Source organism: Motacilla alba, chromosome 2, assembly GCF_015832195.1.
Source record: "Motacilla alba alba isolate MOTALB_02 chromosome 2, Motacilla_alba_V1.0_pri, whole genome shotgun sequence".
NCBI classification, from domain to species: Eukaryota; Metazoa; Chordata; class Aves; order Passeriformes; family Motacillidae; genus Motacilla; species Motacilla alba.
Genome location: NC_052017.1, coordinates 48972494 through 48998102, shown reverse-complemented (window position 1 = coordinate 48998102; position 25609 = coordinate 48972494). Strand labels below are relative to the sequence as shown.

The 25609-nt window shown below is 38.3% G+C and overlaps 2 protein-coding genes across 7 annotated transcripts in view; one reads left to right on the top strand and one right to left on the bottom strand.

Moving 5' to 3' along the window:
* Positions 1 to 6850, top strand: part of FBXL2 (F-box and leucine rich repeat protein 2) — a 51388-nt gene extending 44538 nt beyond the window's left edge. For both annotated transcript variants that reach the window (XM_038124409.1, XM_038124419.1), the window contains 2 exons: positions 3783 to 3995; positions 4943 to 6850. In XM_038124409.1, the coding sequence (XP_037980337.1) occupies positions 3783 to 3995; positions 4943 to 5050 (321 nt within the window). In that variant the 3' untranslated portion in view covers positions 5051 to 6850. The remainder of the gene's footprint in view (positions 1 to 3782; positions 3996 to 4942) is intronic.
* The window catches only part of UBP1 (upstream binding protein 1), a 48598-nt gene continuing 29715 nt past the window's right edge, over positions 6727 to 25609 (bottom strand). For 2 of the 5 annotated variants that reach the window (XM_038124355.1, XM_038124372.1), the window contains 13 exons: positions 24881 to 24986; positions 24176 to 24282; positions 22829 to 22981; positions 22562 to 22672; positions 21912 to 22019; positions 15308 to 15411; positions 14578 to 14632; positions 14306 to 14399; positions 12914 to 13004; positions 12157 to 12263; positions 10311 to 10453; positions 9675 to 9726; positions 6727 to 8938 (listed from right to left, as the gene is read on the bottom strand). In XM_038124355.1, the coding sequence (XP_037980283.1) occupies positions 8901 to 8938; positions 9675 to 9726; positions 10311 to 10453; positions 12157 to 12263; positions 12914 to 13004; positions 14306 to 14399; positions 14578 to 14632; positions 15308 to 15411; positions 21912 to 22019; positions 22562 to 22672; positions 22829 to 22981; positions 24176 to 24282; positions 24881 to 24986 (1269 nt within the window). In that variant the 3' untranslated portion in view covers positions 6727 to 8900. The remainder of the gene's footprint in view (positions 8939 to 9674; positions 9727 to 10310; positions 10454 to 12156; positions 12264 to 12913; positions 13005 to 14305; positions 14400 to 14577; positions 14633 to 15307; positions 15412 to 21911; positions 22020 to 22561; positions 22673 to 22828; positions 22982 to 24175; positions 24283 to 24880; positions 24987 to 25609) is intronic. The other 3 variants (XM_038124385.1, XM_038124395.1, XM_038124363.1) reach the window with 2 other exon arrangements.

The window sequence follows — 25609 nt, the reverse complement described above, 5'->3', positions numbered from 1 at the left end:
ACACACAGGGACAATTCCTGCAGTACAAGCCCAGGCTGTTCACTCCATGTCTAGAAATAATTCCTGATGTACAGTGACACTGTGCAAAATATGTGCAAGTTTCATAAGTATTCCAAAAGCAGCACATTACTCCTAAAATATTTATATACATTGTATGATTAAAAAAATGTTACCAAATCAGTGAGTAAAAACCAGAATGCTTTTATTTTATGGTTAACATCCTTCATATTTGATTCCTTATATATTTGATTTAACTTAAAGCACTTAGATCCTTTATGGATATTCTCAAGTGTTCAGTAATGGTTTTCTTAGGAAGTATGGCACTTCACATCAAATATTGAATAAACAAAACCACCCAGAGAAGATAAATGTAATCGCTCTGTAAGGAGTTTTGCATGCAAGCACTTTTTTCCAAGCACTTTGTTACATTTACATAATAAATTATGGAAGGTTTCCTTGGACTCGACTTTTGAACATAATTGGAGAGGATTGAGAGTGGGGTACCCTGCTTACTGGATTTCAAAGAACTCTTTTCTAGGGAGTGGTATCTTAGATCTTTCAGATCATCAAACTCAATTTGATGTAATATAAATTTTTTTGTTCTTCAGTCAAGGTACTTGAAAATTGCTGGATTGTTCTTACAGTAGAAGCTCCTGTATTTCAGGCCAGTTGTCCTTTTAGTGTAGATTTGTTATAACTACTTAGACCTGCGTGAGAGAACAAGTATCTTTATAATCTGTTCTTAGATGGGATTAAAGGAAGGTGTTCTGCTTCCTTAATTAAATTGTGTTATGATTAGTGTTACTTAGTGTTACTAAGGTAGCAACATGAGGAAACATGGCTTTTAAAAGGAGCTTGTTCACTGTTTAATGTTGTTGTTTTTTTATTTTTCCTTATCAACTGCCCAGTTTCATTTCTGAACCATCATTCTTGATGTTAAACCAAATGAGTTGTCAGGAACTGTAGAGCCATTTCTGTGGGACACATTTTTATATTGTAATCCCAGTTGCAGCCAGTTCTTGCAAGACATCTTTTGTACTAGTTCTGTCAGTGCTTCAACAGAGATACCATAAAACCTCATTAATCCCAAGCATTTTTTTCTGAGCCTGCTCCTCTTTGCTGGCCTTTGTGTGTTTGCCTACACATAGGGAAGTGTGGCATTGGGAAAGCATCACAGCTTTTCCAAGGGAACCAGAAAACTTGATTTCTTTGGTATATATATATATATATTTATCTATATTTATATATATATATATATATATATATATATATATATATATATATATATATATATATATATATATATATATCTTTATATATAAACTGTGAATAGGAAGGATACATACTCAGAGATTGTGTGTGAACAGAGGTGGCTGAGAATTCCAGGAAAAGACAAGACAAGGCAGGCAGGTGCCAAATACAGTGCATGAGCTAATCTCAGTGCTTCCAATGTCCTGTGAATTCCTTTGCAGCTGTGCTTTAGTGTATTTGCAATTCGAACAAACATTTTGGCGTTGCAGAGATCGACTTTGAATTTGCTTTTGTCATGTTTGGAGACTCAGTAGATGCTGGAAATAGACAATTTGTCTTCAGTATTAGAGTGCTTTATTGCCTAATGCACTTAAGAAGTAATTTCTGGTTAAAGTATTTAATTGTACATTTAAATTAGTAGAGAAACTGTGAAATACTTGTGATAGTCCTGAAGATGAGAAGACAATTGAATTCTTCACAGCATGTGAATTTCTCATAGTATGTCATGCCATACTTGATTTATGCACAGCATTTAGTATGTATTAACAACAACAAAAAATAATTTGACCATATCTCTTTGTTCTTAAGATTTCAAGCAATTGCATTTGTAAAATTCAACATTATTAATGCTTTTTAGCAGGCTTGGGAAGTCAGAAAAATCCTGTGCTTTACTATGAAGTGTGTATAATGTGGCTTATTGGTTCTACAAAGTTCTGCGAACTCAGCTGTACATCCTGTATTGTCCTTGCAGTACCAAATACCGTGTCCCAGGAAAGCTGATGTTATAAGCTGCTTACTTCCTGGCATGGAACACTCCTAATTAGCCAACAGTTTCACACAACCTCCTGTTCTTCCTTGGAACAGCAGGTCTGCTATGAACGTTGGTTAACCCTGCAGCTGCTGATTGTCCCCAGGCTCTGAGCCAAGCCAAGTGCTCAGAGCACAGTACACAGAGAAAGGAGATACAGGAGAGAGCTGATGTGTTTGAAGACTTGAGAGACTACCTGAATGGGTGTCAGGAGTTAAAACACTGTTGGTAGGGACAAGCACTTCATTTCTGCTGTCTTTTGGAGACAGTTTGCCCTCGTGGTGTTGCTTGGAGTCCCTGCCAGGTGCTCACACTTGGGAGTGTAAAATTGGACCAGCTGGAGCTGAAGGAAAGCTGCTGAGGTGGCTCCTCTCAGACTCCAGGGGAGATGCAGACCTGTCTCCCACCTTTTCTCGGGTTCCCTGTTCATTCTGTAGAGCAAAGGCAAAAAATGTTGAGGGCAAATTGTTTCAAAGAGCAGGACAGACCCCATGTGTGTGGTAGCAGGAAGGAAAGGCTCATGGCTGTAGCTGAGGTGAAGTAAGGTCGGAAGTCCCCAGGTTGCCCAGGAAGGCTGGAATGAAAAGATGTGTTGTACCCAGAGAGGGGAAAAGTTACATGTTAGAGTTGGGAGATTGGCAAGAAGTCCTTTTGAGCACTGCTGTTTGCTTGCTCTGAGTTGAAAAGTGCTTTTGGACTGCTGCAAGAGTTTCTTCATCAGTTGCTGTCTGAAAAAAACAACTTGGGGCAAGGAAATGCTACTTCAGAACCAAGCACTGTTAGACTTAGGTACAAGTACAGGCAGAACACAGGGCTGAGCACAAAGCAAGGCGCTAGCTCAGAGCCCAGGGCAAGAGGAGAAGAGTTCACAAATCCTGCACATTTCACTGGGGAAGACTTGAGAGCATTCATTTCAGTAGTGACGAAGAGTGGTCTTTTAAGCTGCCTCTGAGGAATGTCTGTTTCCTGTTGTTGTCATCATCCGTGCTTCTCCAAAAGTCATGAATTCCCTAAAGAGACGAGGAGAGTGCTTTATGTGGTGCCACTGCCCAAGATGCAACATCATTTTCCATGTTCTTCAAATTCAAGGGAGTAAAAAAATATGCTGAAGAGGAGCAGATTTTTTTGGTTTATTATGCTGACTGTTGCAGAAAAGACTGCTCCTGCAGCTGTACGAGATGTTTATTGCTCCTTGTCTGTACAGCCTGAGGTGCCAAATGTTCATGGCTTGTTTTTCTTTGAAATCATTATTTGGCAAACCAGTCTATTGTGATTGTTCTCCATCTGTGTGGACTTGCACAGGCTTGGTCCTGGTGTATGTGTGAGAACATGGCAGCTGTGAAACAGTAACCCCTGAGCAGATACTCATCTATTCCCCTATGTTCTCAATCATCCTTTAAAGTTGTTTCTGGCACAGTGCTGTTTGCACTGTGTGGGACAATTGGAAAAGAATTCCCACATTCATAGAGAGCAAAGGGGCCTGAGGAGTTTTGCCAGTGATGTGTTTTGGGACTCAGCTTGTTTGGAAGCAAAGTTAAAATAAAGTACAGCCATTTTGTTAAGTAAAGCAGTTTCTTTTTTTACTCTTATGGGTTTCAGCTGTGTATTATTTGTAGCTATTTAACCACTGGAGTAAAGGAGGTTGAAGAGGAATTCTGATGTCCAGAGGCTCAAGTAACTTAGGACTGAAGGATGTTGTTAATTGTTTGCCTTTCTGTTGTAGAGCTTATCTCACTGTGAACTGATCACTGATGATGGGATTCTTCATCTGAGCAACAGCACGTGTGGGCACGAGAGGCTCCAGGTGCTGGAGCTCGATAACTGTCTCCTCATCACGGACGTGACTCTGGAACACCTGGAGAACTGCCACAACCTGGAGAGAATTGAGCTGTATGATTGTCAGCAAGTCACACGAGCTGGAATCAAACGGATCAGAGTATGTGTTTCCTGGCTTGTTCCCATGGAAAAGCCAGAGCTGTTGTGCTGCTTGAGACTGTAGGAGTCCTACAGGTGTCCCAGGCATGGAAGACTGGATAAACTGTCCTACTGTCCTTCTGTTAGGTCCCCATGTGTGTAACTTCCCTCTATGAACAGCAATAATTGTCAGTTCTAACTCGTGACATTTTGCTGTTGGAATGATAAGCTCTTATCTTCTTCCTTCTGTATTTTTTTCAAGTAGAGACCTCTGTTTTTAGGATGGTGTAGTGGCATTCTAAATCCTAAATATGTTAATACACAGAGCCAATAGTAAAACATCTGCATGGATATTTCAGTTGATGGGCTGTAGGGCACTCAGGCCCTGGAATCCAGCTCCAAACCTTTTCCCTGAGTATCTCACCCATTAGGTCAGGGACCACCTGCATTGTGGAGGCAGCGTTTTAGCCTTGAAGTTAAACTTGTCTGCAGCTTCGTATCCCAAATTTGCATCCAAACACTTTTGCAACTGGAAAGATCATCCCTGATAGTGACTCAAATTGAAGACAGAAGCACAATATTATTTCATCCTGCTTTCCAGGATGAGAACAGCAGCAGAAATATGGTAGACAAGGTTCAGAGTTGTTCCTCAGTAGCCAGGGTCCACCCCTCTCACCCCTGCAGCAAAACATGTGTCTCTCTTGGTGCGGAGCTGTCTGGGCTCATCAGTGCTTGGTTGGGGAACCAGAGGGAGCCCTGTGCAGGCTGAGTGCCCAGACACTGGGCACTGGTGTGCCTTAGCTGGATGGGTCATCGACAGCTTGGCCGGTATCCACTGTATAGATGCTTTCTTCATAGCTAACTGACCTTAATGAGATGGCACTTGCTGGCACAGCAGTTGAGGTGTGCTGCTTCTCTTTCCAATTCTGTTCTTTCTCTCCCATTATAATGCAGCCTTTTCACCCACAGGCTCATCTACCTCACGTGAAAGTTCATGCTTACTTTGCTCCAGTAACACCCCCTCCGTCGGTCGGAGGGAGCGGACAGCGCCTCTGCAGATGCTGCATTATCCTCTGACAGTGAGTGCAGCCACACAGAAAATGTTGTTGTTGAAGAATGGGACGGCAAGTCAGCGGAAGGAGTCGGTTTCCTGACAAGTCCTAATGGTGGTGTTTGGTCATCCAGTTTTGTGACAAGAAAAGCGTTTTTTTTTTTTCCAGGTAAAAATCTTAACGTAATGTGCAGCTGTGGATTAAGTTGGTGATGCTTTGGTTTGTATTAGTAACTCCTTCCTTCTGTTGGCATGAGAAGTGCGGTACCGTGTCAAATGCGTGGGCATTGCGGCGTAGCAGCTACTTGGTGGAAGTTCACAAAACTTGGAAGTTAATTTGCATTTGTCAGCACTACTTGGTGTGAACTTGTGCTGTACCGTGGGGCTTGGGGCTGCCACGCCAAGGAACTGAGCCTGCTGTTCTGTAATATACACCACAGATCAAGTATCAGGTTTTAAGGACAAATCAGCTTTAGCAGATGTTGACCAAAAAATGCAAAGTAATCATAAGCTCTTACAGTAAAACAGCAGCTTGTTCTTTTTCATGATTCAGCTTCATATTTAATTATGTAACGGGACATAATAGGTAATGTCAAGAGGTAAGGTAGTACCTCGAGTTACCCATAGAACTAGAACTACTACCCAAGTTTTTGGACTTGGTTCAGTTGAACTCTGCTGGTACAAAGCTTGCCTGGCGCCAATGCACGTTCTGCCCGATGCCATCGGCCTTGAACGGGGGTAAGAAATGCACTGTGGTAGAGCCTGTGCACTCTGCTGTCCCTGCTGCCACAGCCATCATGGTGCTTTCGCTAACGCCATCCCCGCGTCCTCCGGGACCACTGCAGGGTGGAAGGAAAGGATGCAGCACTTCCAGGAGGAGGGGTGTAGCACACATGCTTTTCTACAGATGAATGGAAAACAGGTTCAGCTACAGAAGACAGGATGGAGCAAGGAATTCAGTTTGGCCCACCCATTTTAGGGACAAGCATATGGTCTGATCAGTCTGTAGGCAGGAGTTGAACCATACCAAACCTGTGGTTTTCAAATGTTGAAAGCCAAACTCTTCACATTTGGTTAAGAAGCTGTCAGCTTCTGAATGATAATAATAATGATGAGAAAAATCTGTGTATTAACTCTTAAGGCCATGCTTTCATCTTTAGTTTTTCAGTGCTAGATGAGTAGATGAACTTTTTATATTAAGCAATTTAACTATCTGAGAGAAACTACTTGACAATTCAGAAAGCTTTTTTTGTGTAAGTTTGACTGTGTGTGTGTGTGTTTTAAGAGTTCAGGGCCTGTGTTTACTGAAAATTAAAAAGCAGTTGGCAAAGCTACTACTGGAGAGTACTGCCATTTCCCCCCTGCAAGTTTTAAACAACTTCTAAGGAGTGAGTGTGAACATGAACTTCTGTGGCCAGCAATGGCTGGGTTGTGTGGACTCACAGAGGATGGGGACAGTAAATTAAGACCTCAGCTTTGGGGTTAAATTACAGCTTAGACTACAGTACATGGATTTCTTTACTAGTACAAAGTAAGCCAATCTGGGCTTCTTTTGCACAGTAGTGGAGTGCTGTTACAATCATACGTGAGAGTTCCATTCAGACACTGCTGGTCTAATGAGAGTTTTAACTAGATTTTATTCTCAACTGAACCAGGGCAGTCATTGGTACCAATGTCAATATGTGTTGCCTTTTGTTGGCTCTTTTTTTTTTTTTTTTAAGACCATAATGAACCTTGTAAGTCTATTGCATTGAAGATGTACAAAAACAAATGGAACCTACTCTGATATAGGACACTTAAATAAACAATCAGCTGATGTCAAACTTGAAGTTGTTGGAATTATTTCAAATCTAAGCAAGATTTCTACCAGAAGCAGAAGATCCATCTGAATGCACTGTGTGCAGAATATACTGCAGGGCTGGTTTACTTCCCTTCCTTACCTTGAACTACGATTCTCGCTAGGGCAGGTCTTGCAATTCATCTAAATCTTAACAATGGACTGTCTCTACTGTGGGTGTGGGAAAAAAGAAGTAAACAAAAAGAAAAGCACATTTACAAAATTATTGAAAAACATTTATTATACTTAAATTGAAATGTGTACATCTTATTAAAAAACAAAAGCCATTTGCTGGTGCCATAATTTAATTCCAATTTCAAGTGAGCTGGACAAACTACTGTACAACTTTCAATATTCTTTAAAATTAGATATTTGGATACTTTCCAATCAAGGATTTTTCCACTTTTATAAAACATTTGGATTTGAATATGGTGTGAGCTAAAAAGACACGAGTGTCAGTTCAGGAAAATACTAGGACCAAACAATTCCCAAAGATGAACAACTTATAGGCAGAAATGTTTAAGTACATAAAATTTTACTTTCAGTGCAGAAAAAAAAACAACCCAACCAAAAATAGGAAAAAAACTCTAGGTTTGATGAATTTAAATTTTCAAAATGCTACAGCTTTCTGAAGCTTTTCTGCTAAGCACTTGAGCCAGTTATGGAAGGGAAATTAAAAATTCAAAGTTGCTTTTTTACATGCTGTAGTATTGGTTTACACAGAACACCGCAGCATAAAAAGCAAACTATTCCCAAGCTTTTAAGCCAGAGATCAAGTTGGAACTTTCCAAAGGCACAGAATAACAGCTCTGAAACTGTTGCTTAATACCTCTGGAAATACTCCTCTCTAAGTACCTGACCAATTGAAACTTAATGTTAGCCTAGGAAATGCTGTGCCATGACTTTACAAGACACATCCAAAATGCCAAGAAAGCACATTGCCTGTTTCAGAGAAAAGGAAGTATTTGGTCATGTGGAAGAGGCACTGTAACAGGTGTACAGTATGGATGGATGGAGGGTGCAGGAAGGTCAACTGAAAAGGTAAGAAGAGATTTGTCCAGAATAGGAGCTGGGAAGGAAACTTACAGGGTGTGTATTTAGTGTTTCTCAAGCAATTTATTCGATGCTGCTGAAAGCTATGACAGCCCTGTGGTGCCAGTGGGTCATCTTCCCTCATCTGCATAATTCCACTGAAAACCCCACTTCTGACTGCCAGTATTTTTAAACCCACAATTTTACAAGCAAAGAGTTAAACTGCAGCAGTGCTCTGCAGAGAACCTAGGAAACTAAACATAAAGGATGCATAGGCAATTCTTTTCCATTAAATTCATTAAAGCAAAACACAATTACTTGGTACCCCATAGGATTTATATTAATCCCTCCAATAAGGTACTATTGATAATGCAGTTTGCTGCATGCATATATTGCATCTGTCTAGGGCTTCTTAAAAGCCCTGTTCTGGCATTTACACTTCTTACATACACTCTTATACACAATTTACACGGGAAGCTGTTTTGACAGCTTTACTCTCAAAGACCTGACAACCTGATCACTATCACCTTAACTACTCATCTCCACACAGATTAGCATGTGCTCTGCTAACATCAAAAAATAAAACCAGCGTAAGGTACAAGCACGTAATAGACAAACTGGCACAGAAAGGTAAATGCCCCAAAATAAGTGTACATTCATCTCCAACTGGATACAGGTAATAGAAAAGCAGCACTGCTTCGCTTCTATAAACTGTATCTACTGGCCATAGTTTGCCTTATTTCAGTGAAGGGCAAGCACCTTTGCTTACATTGTCTTCCATGCCTGTACAGAAGCTGTCATGGCATTATACCTCTCATGAGGACACTTAGCTATGGCAGTGATAAGAAAGTTCACCTATCAAACAGCTCATTAGAAAGGTCATTTTGTGTTTTCAATATGAAACATCTTATACAGTGAAGTTAGATCCTAAGGTTTTGGATGATCTTCATAGCCTTTAGGCAGGACTTCATTCTGTGTTGGAGTATCAGTCTAGCAAGTGTGTGATGTCACTTCAGAATTATATGGAAGCCTTCTCCATTTTCAGCTGAAAAAAACCAAAAGAAATGTTTGTTTGTCCTTCTTGAACAGAATCACAGAAATACAAGCCAATGTACCAAAACACCCTAGTATGGACTTGGTTTTGAAAATAAACCCATCTACAACAAAAACTTAAAGGTTTCCTACTTGTGCTAAACAGAAACATTATGATTAATGATTTGTAACTGGATCTTCAAAGAGGGACAGTTTCTGTAGGTAAAGTTTGCACAGAGTCAAACTTGTCCACTGATTACCATTTGCTGGCACCTTGTACCAGAAATAAATTGGAGTTTTATGGAAGAGTGGGATTCAACAACAGCCTATTGAATGAAGATGACTATTGACTAGCAGAAAAATAACAGAATGTTACGCTCAGTTCTGCTGACTCTCAGGACTCAGTTAAGATTCAGTTTCTGAACTTCAGAGGTACTACTGCCAGGATTTTTGATTTTTTTTAACCTATTTTGAATAAACTTCACCATTCTCAACAATTAGTAGAAGTATCCCTGTCCAGTGATGGCTGACTGAATTTTACATAAGTTTTGATACCAAATCCTGCACTGGTTCTGAACTCAACGTTCAGAGAAGAGCCTGAGATGCTACACGGAGGCTGAAAACTGGCTAGGAGAGGAAGAACTCTGAATATCTTCCGCCACCGTGTATGCAAAACTTTTATAATTTTTGAAGACAGCTCCTTGCTGGAATAAATTATAAGGTTTAGATTGTCAGAAAAGACAGCATACCTTTTATTGTGGTGAATAAGAAACAACTCTCATCTTGAAAGTTTTGAACCATCTAAAAAAAAAAAGTTTCAAAACCTTCTGAGTATGACCAAAACACAAAACAAAAACAACCCTCAACAACCCTGATATTAAACACAGCTTTGTGTGAGCAATCATGTATTTTTGGTTTTGTTCAGCAAGTGACAGGCATATACCAAATTAAAATGCATTACTATTAGAATACTGCTCTTTGCTCTTGTGACAACCAGCTGGGAGCCCATTACTGCTGGCTGTATTTTTGGAACTCTGTAGAGCAGACACTTGAACAAGCAGAGTTCAACAGTGTTTAAATGCTCTCTGTCTTTGGGTGTGCTCAAAATAAATACGTACTAAACTGCTGCAGCTTCTCAGAACTATATAAACCAGCTGCCTCTGTCTTCTCATAGTGTCAATTTAGTGAGGCAGAGGAAAAGTCACATTTAAAGAATTCTTCTGTTCATTTTCTTGTAAAGGGCAAAAATACTCTAAATGCCAGCAAACACTAGGGTTGCATTACCAAACAGAAAAACTAGTAATAAGTGAGCAAGCATAAGAAAACCCTCCACCCCCAGTCATAAATAAATAAATAAAATGCCAAAAAAATAAAATTTCAATTACCTGATCACTAACAAGAATGTGGATGCCTGTGGGACCCTGTCTGTAAACTTGGTTGATCTGATGCAAAGGAATATTGAATGCCAAAGCAAGCTTGCGTGTGACTTCTGAGGCTGCCATCTCCTCTAAGTAGATTGCATGATAAACTGCAAGAAAAACATCATTTACATAAGCATGGTACTAATGGGTAACAATAGCTATGTGAAAAATACCTGAATTTGTTTATTTGTTTACTTTATACTTTCAAAAACTTTAAACCCTAAAACTCTCTCCCTGTTCTCATAAAGAGCATGAACTGCCCTAACTTTTCTTTCAAGGCAAAAGTCATAAACACAACTCTAATGGGGGAGGGTTCTATTTGCTCTGAGACTGAAGGCAACGTCCACATTTTTTCATGTGTCCTGCACAAAAAGGCACAATCATGTCAAACAGACTTAAAAACGGATCTTTAGAGAGTCACCTAAAGATGGTTTTGAAAGCCATTTTGGGCAGTCTCAAAAGAATCAGGTAATACCTACATCCCACTTGTGTGCCTATGCTGTTGCTTTAAGTACAAATGTAGGTTTTGGGTTTTTGGTAAATAAAGCCTTTTGCAACTGTCTGAATTAACTTTCCACAGATGATCTCAGAGCTGAATGGAGCACAGCAAAGAGAACAGTAAGACAAAGCAGCTGTTTAGTTTGAAGCTGTATTTACAGTTTGATATCTTCATTTAACAGTGCAACAAACCCTTGGCAGCTCCAAGTTTGCACGTTCTTCTGGCTGAAGATATCCTGAGTGAAAACATGTATTTGACAGACAGCAGTATTTTATTTACAAATCCTCCTCCACCTCAATTCTTGCATGGAAAATCTGAAGTAGCCTGTGCAGATTTTAGGTGGGGAGAGAGGTCTCTCAAAGCCAAGAGCAAGTAAAGAATAATTTTAAATAGCTTCATTCTCTTAATTGTAAGAGTGACATGGAATTACGAGTAAACAGTTACATTTCCATCTGTGTTGAATCAACAGTTGTCAGGGAAATAATACTAAAATAAAGAGTGCATTCACTACTTGGCTGTTTTTCCTTGTCCAGGCTCTACAGTTTTAGTTCAGTTGCACAGAAAATTACAGCAAAATCTAACAGAGAATGGGAACAAACTGTTATATTTGCAGGAAGCTTTTACATGCACCTACATTTATATGGTTGATGCCTTGTCTGTAACAACATGCACAGCTGATTCCAGAGCTCCTTCATTCATGACCATGTAACTACAGTCAGTTTTATCAACAGACTGAAAACACTCAGTGGTTTAACCTTGAGAGGTTTCAGGTTCTCTTAGCTCTGTGCTATTATGTCGGAACCCAGGACACCCCTCTGGGTGCCCTGAATGGCCCAAGCCCCTGGCAGGGGACTCTGAGACCCTGGCATGCAGCCAAAGGCACGTAGGGTTTCGATCTTAGCCCATGGAGCAAATGATCAACTCTGTGTGAAGAATTACAAGTCACAAAAGTTTAAGTAGCCTAATAGTCGTTGTCACAGGGTGAAAAATAGAATTTTGGGGATTTTAGAATGGAGGTTTGAAGTCCCAAGATGGAGGAATTTGGGCGTGCCCTGTTCTTCTTCTCTCTTCCTTCTAGCCTCCACGATTTGGGTGATGTTGGCACTTTTAGATTGGTTTAGAATAGAAGCTGACTGTCTAACATAGGTGACAGGTATTGGAACAGAATTGTAAATATGGTATATGTAGTTTTTAGTATAAAAGAGAGCACCAGCCCGGGAGGCAGGCAGTGTGCCTCTGGCTGAGCTGCTGAACGGACCACAGCACGCCAGAAAATGAATGTAAGAGATAAGAACTAATAAACAACCTTACCGTATATTGCACCGTTGCTGTCTCCGCTGCCCGCCTCCTGGCGTTCCAGTTGTATGCTCCGCAAGGGCTCCTGGCACACATAGATTGTTAAACGGGGCCTCACGGACCTGCAAGCCAAGGACATCGCGCGTCACACCATAGGTACGTGCCCTGCAAATACAGGGGCTGATATGCCACAACTGTAGGTTTGTTATGGTAACAGCACACTTGATATGGCTTTTATCACTGAGCCCAAAAAAATTAAATTAAGCTCTACTTAAGTAATTGGTCCCAGATGCTGCTGAATTAAAACAAAATTTAAATCAATTCGAGCTCCTATGGATGCTGCTTGTTGGACTCCTGTAACAGGACTACTGAGTAACAACCGCAATTCTTCCAGGAGGGCCTGTAGTACCCAACACCCATTTCAGACAGAAATCAAGACATCCCCTGGGATGTGCTGCCTGTGTGAGCACTCAATACCTGTAACCTCAAAAGGCCTCAGAGGGGTTGTTCTTAGCTCCCCAGATGAGCAGTCTGGAGCCTTGGCAATAAATTCATCCATGTCCAAGAAACTGGCAGGGCCCAACTGCATTGGTGCAGCCTTACAGCCCACTGCACCTCACCTGGGCGTGCACAGGAGGAGAGTTTTAAACACTGCTGCGAATTCCTGAGGCTGACCACGCAGGCACCAAGGCCCATCCTAACACTAAATTCCCAAATCTCCCAGTTGTAGAATCCCCCATCTAAACCCACTCAGCCTCAGTCAGCACATCACCTGGATTTCAGTGCATTATACAGCCGAATTCCATCGGCTGGACCACAGATTTGTACCAGGTCTTCTCTTGTCAGCTTTAATAAATCAGCACCTGGACAAACACATGAGGATTTAATGAAGATTACTGTAGCACATACATTCTAAAATAAATGGTATGTTCATTTAAACCAAGAGTACCAAACTTCACCATGACAAAAACAGAATTTGGGACACAGGAATAAGTAAACTTCAGATCAGGCTCTAGGGAGTGCCAAATAAATCAACCTTTTTGTTTTCCAGAGGTGGTGAGTTACAGTTTATGCTGTTTACAGCATTGAAACAGTACGAGTCTGCAAGGCACATAATTACTGTGGAGAGAGATGACTGTTCTAGAGAAACAGTGATTTTTGCTGGCACCCCAGGGTAGTGTATTTTGAACTTTTTTAAACATTCAAAATCCAGAGCAAAAATATTCCATGGTTTGTCACGCAGTGAATTACCCCAGACATTCAACTACCCATCCATCACTTCCTCTGTGCACTTAAGTTATGACAATGCACTCGAGTATAGAAGGTTCTGCTGAAGCAAAAAATGGGAGGACAGATTTTTTGAGAAGATGCATGAGTGTCAGAGAAGAAAATAACACTCTGAAATAGTCACTGTAATAGATGAGTGGGAAAACAGGGAAAAAAACAGTCTTTATGCATGCAAATACTCCACAGACTATTCAGGAATGCACAAATAAAAGCCAGCAAAAATAACTGATCAAAGCCCTTAAATACTATAGTAAAAAAAACCCCAGGCCTGAGGTAGCATAATAAAATTCACGTATACTACACCTCTTGCTTAAAAAAAAAAGTACTTTATAAAAGTACTTGACTTTTATAAAAATAATAATGAAAAAGAAAAGAAGAAAAGTTTTTCAAGAATCTTTGTCAGAAATTTGGTATTACAGTTTATTGAGAAAGCTCAGCAAGACTCATACAAGAAGCACAGGTCAAAAACTAACCAGAAGAAGAATAAACCTTCCCAGAGAAAAAGCCTGGTACAAAGGAATTCTGACAGAAGCATGAGCTAAGTCAAGAAGCAGAGAGCTACCATCATTCACAAGAGACTGTCCCCATCAAGTGTCACCAAAGAAAAAGGAATTTACTTAGGGTAAGTACTGTGTCATACCACCCTTTGCACAATTCCAAGGAATACTGAAGAAGCAAATAGCAAAACACAGCTGCACACAGTCCAACTATTGCCATGTCTAGTGTTCAGACATACGGTGGGAACTGCACTGCTCTTTAACCAGCAAATTAGTAAATAAATATGCATAAATAGGTATACTATAATGTTCTTTGAGAACTCTTTTCCCACACAAAACCTGCTCAGTAACACAAAGAAAGAAAAAAGTAAACTAGATACCTGAGAAATTTGAAAAAAGCCTTGTATAGGCAGAGAACCTATTCTTGAGCAACCATTGCTGAGTTTCCTGGATTGTGGCTGAAGGATGAAGCTGCTGTAAGAAAGGAGATTGGATACAATAATTTGGACACTGAAAAACCAAAACAAAACCCAAGCAATTAAAAAAGATCTCCCTCAGTTCAACACTTTCTTATAACATCAAGTGTAAATCAAATATTCTGAAACAGCTATACAAATACACTTATGATCAATACCAGAAAGCAAACACTCACATCTCCTGATCCTTGAGAGGTTCCATCTCCTTGATGATTTGGGGAGGAAGAATTGCTACAGATTAAAAAAACAAAACCAAGTATTACTAGAATTCTATAAACCAAAATATTTAACCATTGTTGAAAATTAACTTGAAATTTCCAAAACAATAAATATCACAGTTGAAAGAATTAAAAGATTGCAACTTGTTAAACTTAAGAGAAAGACCATTCCACAGTATATGGATCAGACCACACTACTTCCAATAATTTTTGGATAAACTGCAGGTTTGGTTACAGTAGTTTAATCAACACCTCAAAACAAAATGCTTTCACCAATGCAATTTTTGTTGAAAACTTTTAAAAGAAATTTGTTGGGCCTTTTTCTTGCAAATTATACTAACTGTGTATGATGGAAATGAAGACTGTTCTTACTGAAAAAAGCTAAAAATAGTTTCCCTAGACAAGGACTAAATTACAATAGTGAAAAGGTAAAATACTTGCTATATGACAAAGGACAAGAAATTGTTTTAAAAAATGTATAGTAAGGAAGAAAGATAGTGAGGCAGAAGTAATTGCCTTATAACTGAACCATGTGATACAAATGTCATACTCTAAAATGAATATATAGGTCAAAACAATCTCCCAATTCCCCAGTGGAAACAGAACACAGTTGAATTAAGTCACAAAATGTTCTGAATAAGCCTGATTAAAATGTTGCTTTTAATGGGGATACAGAATAGAAACCTACCTGTCTGGGACACTGTAGGTGTTATGCTGAGCAGAGGTGAAAGTTGGAGCAGGAGTAGGACTGTTGTTTACAAATGTTGTAGGAGTATCCGGCCATGGTGAGCACTGAAGATAAGGAATTAAAATTCAGTTTCTCATGACAAAACCTTTTTTACTCTGATGTACACCTCTCATTTAAAGCCAGGGGTTTATCCACAGACTATTCTGATTTGCACTTCCAAATGAAGACTCCCTCTATCTCACACATTACATGCAGATACTCCAGGTAAAAATCAGCTCTGTTTTATCTTGTTCTTTTCTGAAAACTTCTATTTATACTGTCTTCTCTTTAAAAAAATGTACAGATTATTCAGTTTAAACTAAAACCAACCAACACCCACAGCCACCTGCTGGAAAAAGTGTCTTTTATCCTGAACAGGATGAAAGGTCTGTTTAAACTGTCCCACTGTAATATTAAGTAAAGCTACAAAGCTAGATTGCACCTTGTGGATAAATTTAATGTCTCTGCCCTGAGAACAATCAAATACAAACAGAATTTTTCAGTGGAAATTTTGCGAATTCAAAATTTTTAATAATTTACTGCAGGACTAAAATTATGCTTACTTACATGGACTGATTTTTCTGAACCGCTCGATGAAATGGAATTTTTTAAACAAGCTTAAGTCATCACAAGAATATGATAAGCCAGCTGTCCAATTTTGTCAGCCTTTTTTGGGTATTTTTTAAAATCATTGTGATAAAGCTTTTTGAAACAAGGCTACCTTTTAGTGCTTCCAACAGTACTGAAAATCAAGTATTTTAAAGAGAACCAAAACCAAACAAGTTTTGATATGTTCAAACACATGATTAAAACAAGCAAGCAGCCCGAGATCAGGTAAGCTAAGACCATGCCTGTTAAGACAACAAAGATTTCTGATATACTTATCATGTACCAGCTAAATACCTTGTAAGAAATTTCCAGATTTATATCACAGCCCTGTAGAACAGGGTGGAGGGGAACAACTATGACTTAATACCAATAGAAACTTGTTTCAACAATTTTGTGTTGAAAAATTTTTCCTTTATCTGGGGGAAACAGTAAATAAGGGCAACACCAGCTGCTACCTCCTGTAAGAGAGTTAGCAACATTTCTGTGCTGGACTCCAGTCTTCACTTGTCAGCATATGATGGCACATGGAATTAAAATAAATTTGTCTTGCATGCAAATAGCTTAAAAATGAGGAACTTGCTTTATCTGTCTGAGATTTAGTATTTTTGTTCGCCACAGAGTCCACAGTCTGATTACATGGTCAAAGCCACCCTTTGGGCTACAAAGAGTGCCCCCACACAGAGCACGCTCCTCTATAACCTGGTAGGGTGACACATTCCTCCTCCAAATCTGTGTATTCCCATCTGTGTCCTCTCTTCTCAAACTGATTTAATATTAACCTCAAAGATCATCAGGTAGTTACAAGTAGCCTTCATTCCCTAAATATGTGATCCAAAGCTGTAATTTTAAAATAAAAGCTCGACATAGTAACATTAACTTTGTTCTTCTGAAATATTTTGAAAGTGCAATTAAAATTTTTTAATTTTGTGACATTCTCCTCCTAAATTTTAATCCAAGACGTTTATGTGGACACACAGATGCAAGATCCACATCCTTGGCAACCACTCCCACACAAGATTCTAGCCACCATATATTTAAATTGAGGGGCAGAGAAGAATGCACTGGTGCCAGAGAACACCTTTTGAGTCATTCCCAAGGCAGGTACTGCAGCCGATGTTTCTGTCCTTCAAACCCAGCTGAAGTTCTTCACAACAAAGCTGAGTTTAAATCCAGGAAGAAGTATTTTGAAGTATTCAGAAAACATCTGAATTATTCAGAAAAATAAAATTCCAACCCAAAGCAAGCAGCCTTTCTTCTCCCATAAACATGCTTTCCTGCCTTGTCTCCTATTCCAGTGACAACACCACTAACTATCCAATGAGACTCAACAGGCTGGTTAAAAAGAAAAAATAAATAGTAAGTATAATACTACGGCAACACATCCATTGCCTCTGTTCTTGTTTCTGTCGTACAGGTCAGGGAGGGAAAAATGAGCATGTGAGCACTGAGATACCTAATTATGAAAGGTTCAAGGAACAAGAACCTCTTCCAGCAATCAACCAAGCTGATTATGCTTTTGGAATCACTCTCATGCCCAAATGTCCTGCACTTCACAAACTGGATTAAGCAAATGCCTGGCAGACCAAATCCATTAACACTACAAAGACTAAGCAAGGATGTGTTTTTTTTTTTAACATCCAGCATGATGATTCTGGATTGAGGGGGGTGAGGGCTACAAGGGGACTGGATCACAGAAAGCAGCACTGCTTCTCTGAAAAAGCACCTGCCATTGTCACTGTCAGGGATAGAACACGACTTCATCCTGGTGGACTGATCCATCAGGATATTTCTTACATTCCTGAGCCAAAACTGAGCTAACTAAAGGACAGTCAGGAAGTTAATGATACTAATACAGAAGTCCCTGAGCAGTAGACACAAACCTAGGAGAAAAGGTCACCCTGTCACAAGGAAGCATTCAACTCTGTAAAGCGCTGTGACAGAACAGAAAGAAGACTGGCATTGTGTCTTTGTCTGTAACAAGCAATTAACATATACTGATGAATTTACCAGGATCATGTTTTTGAGGTCTCAAGACTAAATGCCCTCCATTACTAGCACACTAATACTATACTATACTCCAGAAACTATGTCTTATTTCCAAATGGGGATTAATTCAGGAGGAAACTATTTTGGTTTCAGATGTTTAACAGCCTTCTGTAAAGACCATGAATGAAGTTTTACTGAGTTAAAAAGAAATGTAAGAGATCTTTCTAAGTATGACTTATCAGATTTAGAATTTAAACTCAGAACATTGCTAACTGAAGAGGAATTGCAAAACCTCAAATTATTCTAAGCTGTGGTTTAATGTAATATCCATTCCAACCTCCAATACACCCAAATTCATGCCTTACAAGAGAGTAAAGCTGAACCTTGATGAAGAACTCTATACTATATTCAAAGATCAAATAAAAATGAAAACAAAATACAAAACCAAAATACAGTAACTTCAATTTGTTCTCCAATTTAGACTTGGACACACAGCAGCCCTTAGAGAATAAAGCACCAATTTTCTTATACGTTGTATGGAGCAACCTTTCATGTCTACAATTTAACATTCCAATTTATTTCAAGGTCTGTACCTGGAAGTCTTTTAACTTCCATGTGCTCTATAATCAACTCCATCTGCAAAAAATGACCATTTGACCAAGTTTAATCAATTTGTAGTTTATATATTCAAGCTTGTGACATATAAAACACAGTACTATAAAAATCAACCAAAATACTGCAGACAGAAAAAAGTGCAAAGGCCCAACTACTACAACACAAATTTTCCTGCTTTTACAAATTCAAAACAGGGGAAAGAAAACAGTGGGATTTTTTCTTATCTTCTTCATTAGACAAGAACTTTTATGTACAAAGAGAGAGGAAAACAAAGTGCCTTCTTCATAAAGTGGCCCCTGAATGTACGTAAACATCCACTCTGAGGTCCAGAAGGCAAGGTTAAATTTGTAGCCTTTTATACCTACAGAAAAAGTAAAGTTAAAAGCTCCACAGTGTGAAGACTCTAACAAGCAGCTTAACTGTGTCCTGTCTGTTGGGACAATACTGAGATAAACATTGCAGAACTGCAGGGAAAGCACTGAATTTTGATACATCCAGGGAATTCAGAGAAGTAATGGAAAAGCTTATCTAGATGGCATTCTTATAAAAATAAGTGATAAGGGAAAGATGGGTGATGGTAGTTAGAAAAAAACCCCCTCTGGTTCTTTGAAAGGACAGGAGAGCAGAACGACCACTCAGAAAGGAAGTTTCACCAAATTCCTTACTTTATGTTAGAAAGCCATAAGAATTAAATTGGAAAGAAAACATATTAGATTCAATGTTTTCTGAAGGAAGCATAGTAAGAAACCAATCTGTCCAAATCCAATTGTGACTGAGCTGGAAATAATCACAGGAGAAAAAAAAAAAAAAAAAAAAAAAAAGGCAGCAAAAAATTCGTAATATCTACCAAATGGAACAGTAGAATCTTAGAGGGGTAAAATAAAAAGCCAACATACAAAATGAGATGCAAAAAGCAAGTAATGAAAGGTTAGATTAGGTGTAGCAGGAAGATAAGAATTCACAGCTTTAAAATCAAAGAGAATTATAGACAGGATCAACATTAATTTCAAAATTCAAAAAAGGTAACCTAACCAACTACTATTTCTGGGCAACTAGTAAGCAGCACTGACTAAGTCAGCAGTCTTGACTGCATCTAGTAAAAATACATTCCATTTGGTTTGTTTTTTTTTTTTTTCTGTAACAGGGCTACAGTTCCTACAGGACGTGAAGTAAAAAGATCCATCATACAGAAATACATAACATGTGAAATAGTGTCCATCTCATACTTAAACACAGGGAAACAGGTCTTCGCTGTTTGTGTCTCAGCACCTCTGTGACAACAGCAGTGCACAATATGGAAGATTTGATCTGCACATCTGAGGAAGTCTGGAAACAGCCAAAGCTTCTGATGGCCATGTTTAGGAAGACAGATTTGCAAGGACAGAACTGCTTTAAGTAGAAACATTTATCATCCCTGTCCATATTTATTTACAGGGCCCACAAAAATAAGCGTGTCTGGTGACAAAAGGAAAAGGTCAATGAATATGCCTTCAAGATGTAGACCAGATACTCCTTTTCTACATCAAGCAAACAAGTTTTATATTCACCTTCTATACCTAAAACCAGTACTGAGTGCATAGGAAATAACCAAGGCTTTACTATGAATACAGAAAAAATAGTGGGTTTTGGTATTTTTTCTGGGCTTGGTGATATCTAATAATTTTGCTAATGATAAAAAACTTTGTAATGATGGAAATAGCATGTGTTGAAATCTGCAAACAATACCAAGTTAGCAATGCTGAAAAGATTTCATCCAGTGTGGATAAAATTCAAAATGGTCTCAACAAACTGACCATATTATCTCTTATTTTATTACAGGCAAATGAGAAACAGGAATAGTGAGCTGCACGATTAGGAGAACTGGAAAACTGTACATAGCTCCAATTCAAAATAGCCTGTGGGTCATTATCCTTTGTGTGCTTTGGGAAAGACATCACAAGTCCAGTACTGCTCTGTCTAAACTCTTCTTTACTACAGTTAAGATAATGTAGAATTAAGGTAATTCATAGAAGCTTAGTATTCCAAGAGATTGTTAAGGAAAGGTTAGACAACTTCTAGTTATGATTTAGCTACAGTTTGTCCTACTCTGGACAACCGATTTGTCTTATCTCTTTAAAAATACCTTTCTCTGTTATTCTTCCTATAAGCAACAATCATTCAACGAAATACTTGTAACAGCAGGAGAAAAACACAGAAATCCCTCCAAGGACAAGCTTCAGAAGATGCTTTATAAGCAAAAGTGATAAAAGTCTGTTTTCTCCTGCCTCTCCCCCGGGGCCAGCTAGAACAAGTAAAAGAATGCACTGCCAAAGAATCATAAAGGTGCACCTTAAAAGAAAGAACTAAACCAAAAAAAAAACCCAAAAAAAACCCCAACTGCCAAAAACAGTAGAAGGTAAATTCAGACAGCTCAGTGTATACAATAGTTTTGGGTACACAAAACAAAAAATCCCAATACCCTCCAAAGAACTCATCTGACGAATATTGCTTGTTCCTTCCCACCCAGTTACACGGGCTATAAACAACAAGAAGCATACATTGAAGTATTTTATAACCTAAATATAAAACTTTACAGATCACTTTCACAGATCATAAATACAAACCAAATCATGCTTAAGCACTATTGGTAAAGAGCTTCAGCACAGTATGGCTGTTCAAAGAACAGTCAAATAATGGCCTTCCACAGCCATATTACTGATTGACATTTAAACCTGCCAAATGAAAGATATGAAATTGTTCCTCCTTAAGGAACAACATTCAAGAAATCGAAAATGCTAATCCTTGGCAGGACAATTGCACAGGACATATGTGAGGGAGGGCACAGGATATGTCAGATTCCCTCTGAGGGGCACAGATAGGGTTAATATAACACAGATCATGAAGATGAGCTGACTCTTCTGAACTGCATCAAACCTGCTTGGAGCACAGTATGTAGATGGCTAAAGGAAAAATCACTAACAACCACCTGCAACACGACACGGCTTTTTAAAAATACTGATGTACATGAAAATTTCTACTGAACAAAAGTACAAATAGGAACAAACCACTAAATTTAACTGTTCTTACTTCCACTAATTACACATGTATAGCAAAGCAAAATGCTATTTTATTTCAAGTCATATAAACTGAAAGCTCTTGACTCAAGTAACACAGTCCCTCTGCAACAGTTTAAGTGTTAGATTTAGGAAGGATTCCTTTGCTGAAAATAAACATGGAGTAATTGAGATACAAAGAAGTGAATAAAATTAAGACACAACAATCAAAGTATTTTTGCTTTACATAATGGAAGTTTCTCCTATATCTAACACTGCACAAGGTATCTTGCATAATCAAAAGGTAAGCAGAAGTCCCTTACACTGCCTCGCTTTGCCAGAGAATCACCGTAGTCTGCTGGCAAAGTCCGCTTGCTGGACTTTTTCTGCTCATGTTCAACTGCATCTTCAATTATAGGCTCAAGCCTCATCTGGACAAACACCAAAGATGTGGGTCAATTTCTTTTCATTACACAGTGAGGAAAGATCTAAAAGCCTTTTAAAAACTTCTGAAATATTTAGAAAACTGCATAGAACTCACTGATGTTTAAACAAAAAATCTAATGAGGCTCTGGCCCTAAATTAAAAAATCTTTGAAAAACAGACTTTGAAGCTCAAATTTGGTAAATAAACTTTAAGAGTCCCCCCTCATTTTTTTTGTTTTTTTTTTCTTTTCAGATGCAAGATTTTGAAATCTGTATCAAAAGTCTTGCTCAAGGGTTCGGTACAGTCAGTCAAACAGTGTTCAATCTAAAGTGTGTTTTAATACAGCATCTATTGAGTATCTAAATCCAAGTTTACTAAATAAAATCTTAAAATTGAACATTGCTGCTTGCTGGACAAGTTTGTCAAATAAAAAGTTTATTTCTATGCAGAAATAATTCTTCCCCAACCCTTCCAAGACTGCAGCTAAGTAATGTGCTGTACCTATGTATATTCTCCTCAGTCAGCAAATGCAATTTTATTTTGTTACCTCTGTGAGAACTGTGGTGTCATATGAAGGCTGATACTTCTCTTTTTCATGTGCAGTTCGCTTTTCCATCTTTTCTCTGTCTGTTTTCTGTTTTCTGTCTGCTCCTTTGGGCTAAAAATGAACAGTTATGTGAACATGAACACAAGTGGGAAATGGTTTTATAACTGAAATCTGATCTCAGACATGAACCATTACAAGCAGTAATATAACGATTTCCCATATCTTTATGAAAACTTAGAGACTCAAGGATCTGCTTTCTAATGTTACCTTGAAAACTTTGATTTGACAACTGGCTGAATGCAGATGATCTGTATATTCTCCATTTTCAGTCTGTTTAAAGGTGTCAACCTGAATCCTAAAAGGAACTCCTTTCTCTCCTCCATGTTTACGAGGGGTAAATTCAGTGCTGATACAATGTACCTAAAAAGAAACAATGACCAAAGGAAAAGGACCTTCAGAAGCATTTCAGGCATGAACTTATTATTATATGTTACCTACATCACATGAACAGTTTCTTGTAAAACAATATAGCAAAGCTATTAAAGGCCACTGACTAGAAGAGTTTTTCATTTCATGCACCCTCATCTCAGAATATTTTCAAATATGTTCAACTCCTCTAAAAAGAAGTCCAGAGACCTTTTAATCAGTGTGTAATTGCTTCAGCTGCTACATCAGAAGGAACACTGTTTATAAGCTATGAAGACCCTTTAAGGGTATCTAGGGAGAAAATCAGTGCAATAGAAGGAATTATCAATAATCTCACTAGACAGTGCTCCCAATTTATTTTGCTTCCTTATGGAATTTTAAGCGAGCCTACAGAACAACCCAACTATAGTGGCACAGTATCAGTTCCATTTTCAGTTGGTTATCATTTCTTCTAAGGAAATGTATAAATAAAACTATTCCCTAATTTATCTCACAGTTCTTCAAGGTGACTACATTTTAGCAATTATGTAACTCTTACTAAAAATATCTTTATCTAGATCAAAGGTAATTTACTGACAACATAGAATTTAACCGATTTCAACAAGCAGAATAAGAAAAGTTGCAACCTGAAACTTCTCAGCAATCCTTTTTTACAATGAAATCAGATCTGAGACAAAAGTAAGCAATGTGAATATGAATATTTAATCAAAACAATTTCCAAAGAAAGCATGCTCAGTTGCCCTGAATATCAAATACACAAATAATAGAATTCCTACAGGGAAGCCTACTAACATAGTAAGAAACATCTTTTGAGATGCTTTAAAACCCTTTTCTTGTGGGACAATACTTTCAATTTTAAATCCTTAAGCCAAGCTTCTGCTGAAAATAGTAGCAAGAGTTACTGAGAGGAAGCTAAGTTAATTCTTATACTTCATGCAACTAAATATTTCAACTATGACACTTTCTTCCAAGAGTTTTTGTAAAGTTTTTTATTTAATTTTTTCTATAAACCCAAATTAAATAGAAAACCTTACTAGGGACTCCAATAAACCTATGAACCTGTATTTTTTTGGTATTTAATGGCCATCCCACAAATAATAAACCAAGAAGCTTTGTAGTTCAAGTATACTGCTGTTTGTGACCTGAAAGGCACCAAACACAGACATTCAGTCAAATAAAGTTTCAAACCTGAATAAAAGCAGATGTACATTTTGTTGGATCCCATAAAAATTCAACTGCGTTGAGCTGGCTTGGATTTGTCTTGATATCAATGACTCCAACAGACATTGGAATATCTATTAAAATAAGTAGCATATATTTCAGAAAAGTAAACAGCAAGTGAACACTATAAATAAATTGTAGTATAAGGTTACCATCACCATACACAAGGTAGGATGGAAAAATGTGGGCTTTGGTGGCTTGACCAGTTTCTTAGACTGATACAAAGAATCTTAGTAGATTCAACACACAAAGCGCTCAAGGTTTTGGGCACTTTTTCATTCTCTTCCCCTGCTGCCACCTCTGAGGTTATGCACCAAAAATGATCAAGTTACACGAAGTACAAAAACCATGCTGGCACTGTTTTCACAATCTAATAGAGAAAGTTACTTCTGTCCGTGTTCTTCGAATCACTACAACACCTACCAATCAAAATAAGAAAGAATATTAAATGTGTATGTCTGCAGAGCTGCTATCTTACTTTTATAGCACTTAAAATTTGACAAGAACGTAGAAGTGGTAAGAACATTTATATTCAAAACACACGCTATGACAAAGCAGCGTCCAGAAATCTGGTCTGTCCTTTTCCATCAGCCTCAGCACAAATGGGAACGTGATCAATTTAAATTTGGAAATTGCATTCCATACAGTGGCAACAAACAGAAACAATTATACCTAAGTCGAGCAGTCTGTCCCCAGGGCGGTTCCACTTCCAACCCTCTAGCTGCTGGTGCTCTGTGTACTGCAACCTTCTGTCATGGAACACAACTCTTATAATGCTCTAACAAAGAAGAAAACAAGCCTGTGATGAGCCACAGAGTCACTGCAGATAAAAGTACCAAACCATCCCAAAATAGCCACAGTGCTAATAAATACATTATTTACAGCAAAAATTTGGCAAGCATCAGTATCCTAAAATATTCCCGAACACAGAAATAGAACTGAGCAGCAGGAGATACTTGAAAATGTGGTAAAAATGCAAAGGAGAATTACATCTGATTGGATACTCAAAAGGTCACTATGAATTACATACAGTGAACTGCACTGCTCAACACTGGGAGCACAGTATCAACACTGGGTAGGCAACACCAAATTATTTTAGAAAGCAAAACACCAAAGATTTCATTTATTAAGAAAAGTGGTGAATATTACTTGATCATTCTTTCACTGGGAACTCAGTGAACTTGTATAGGACATTTTAAGAAATAAAATAGAAAATTCCCTTCCTAGTACTTGTAAGGTATTTACAAAAAATCTATGATTTTACTTAACAGAATTTAAAAGTTCCGAACTTTCTCAACTACTCTAGATGAAATATTCATCCAGAACAACTACAGCATGATTAATTTTATTCAGCTAGAAGCAATTCTTTAACAATACCTATTTTTGTGGGCAGTTTTGGTA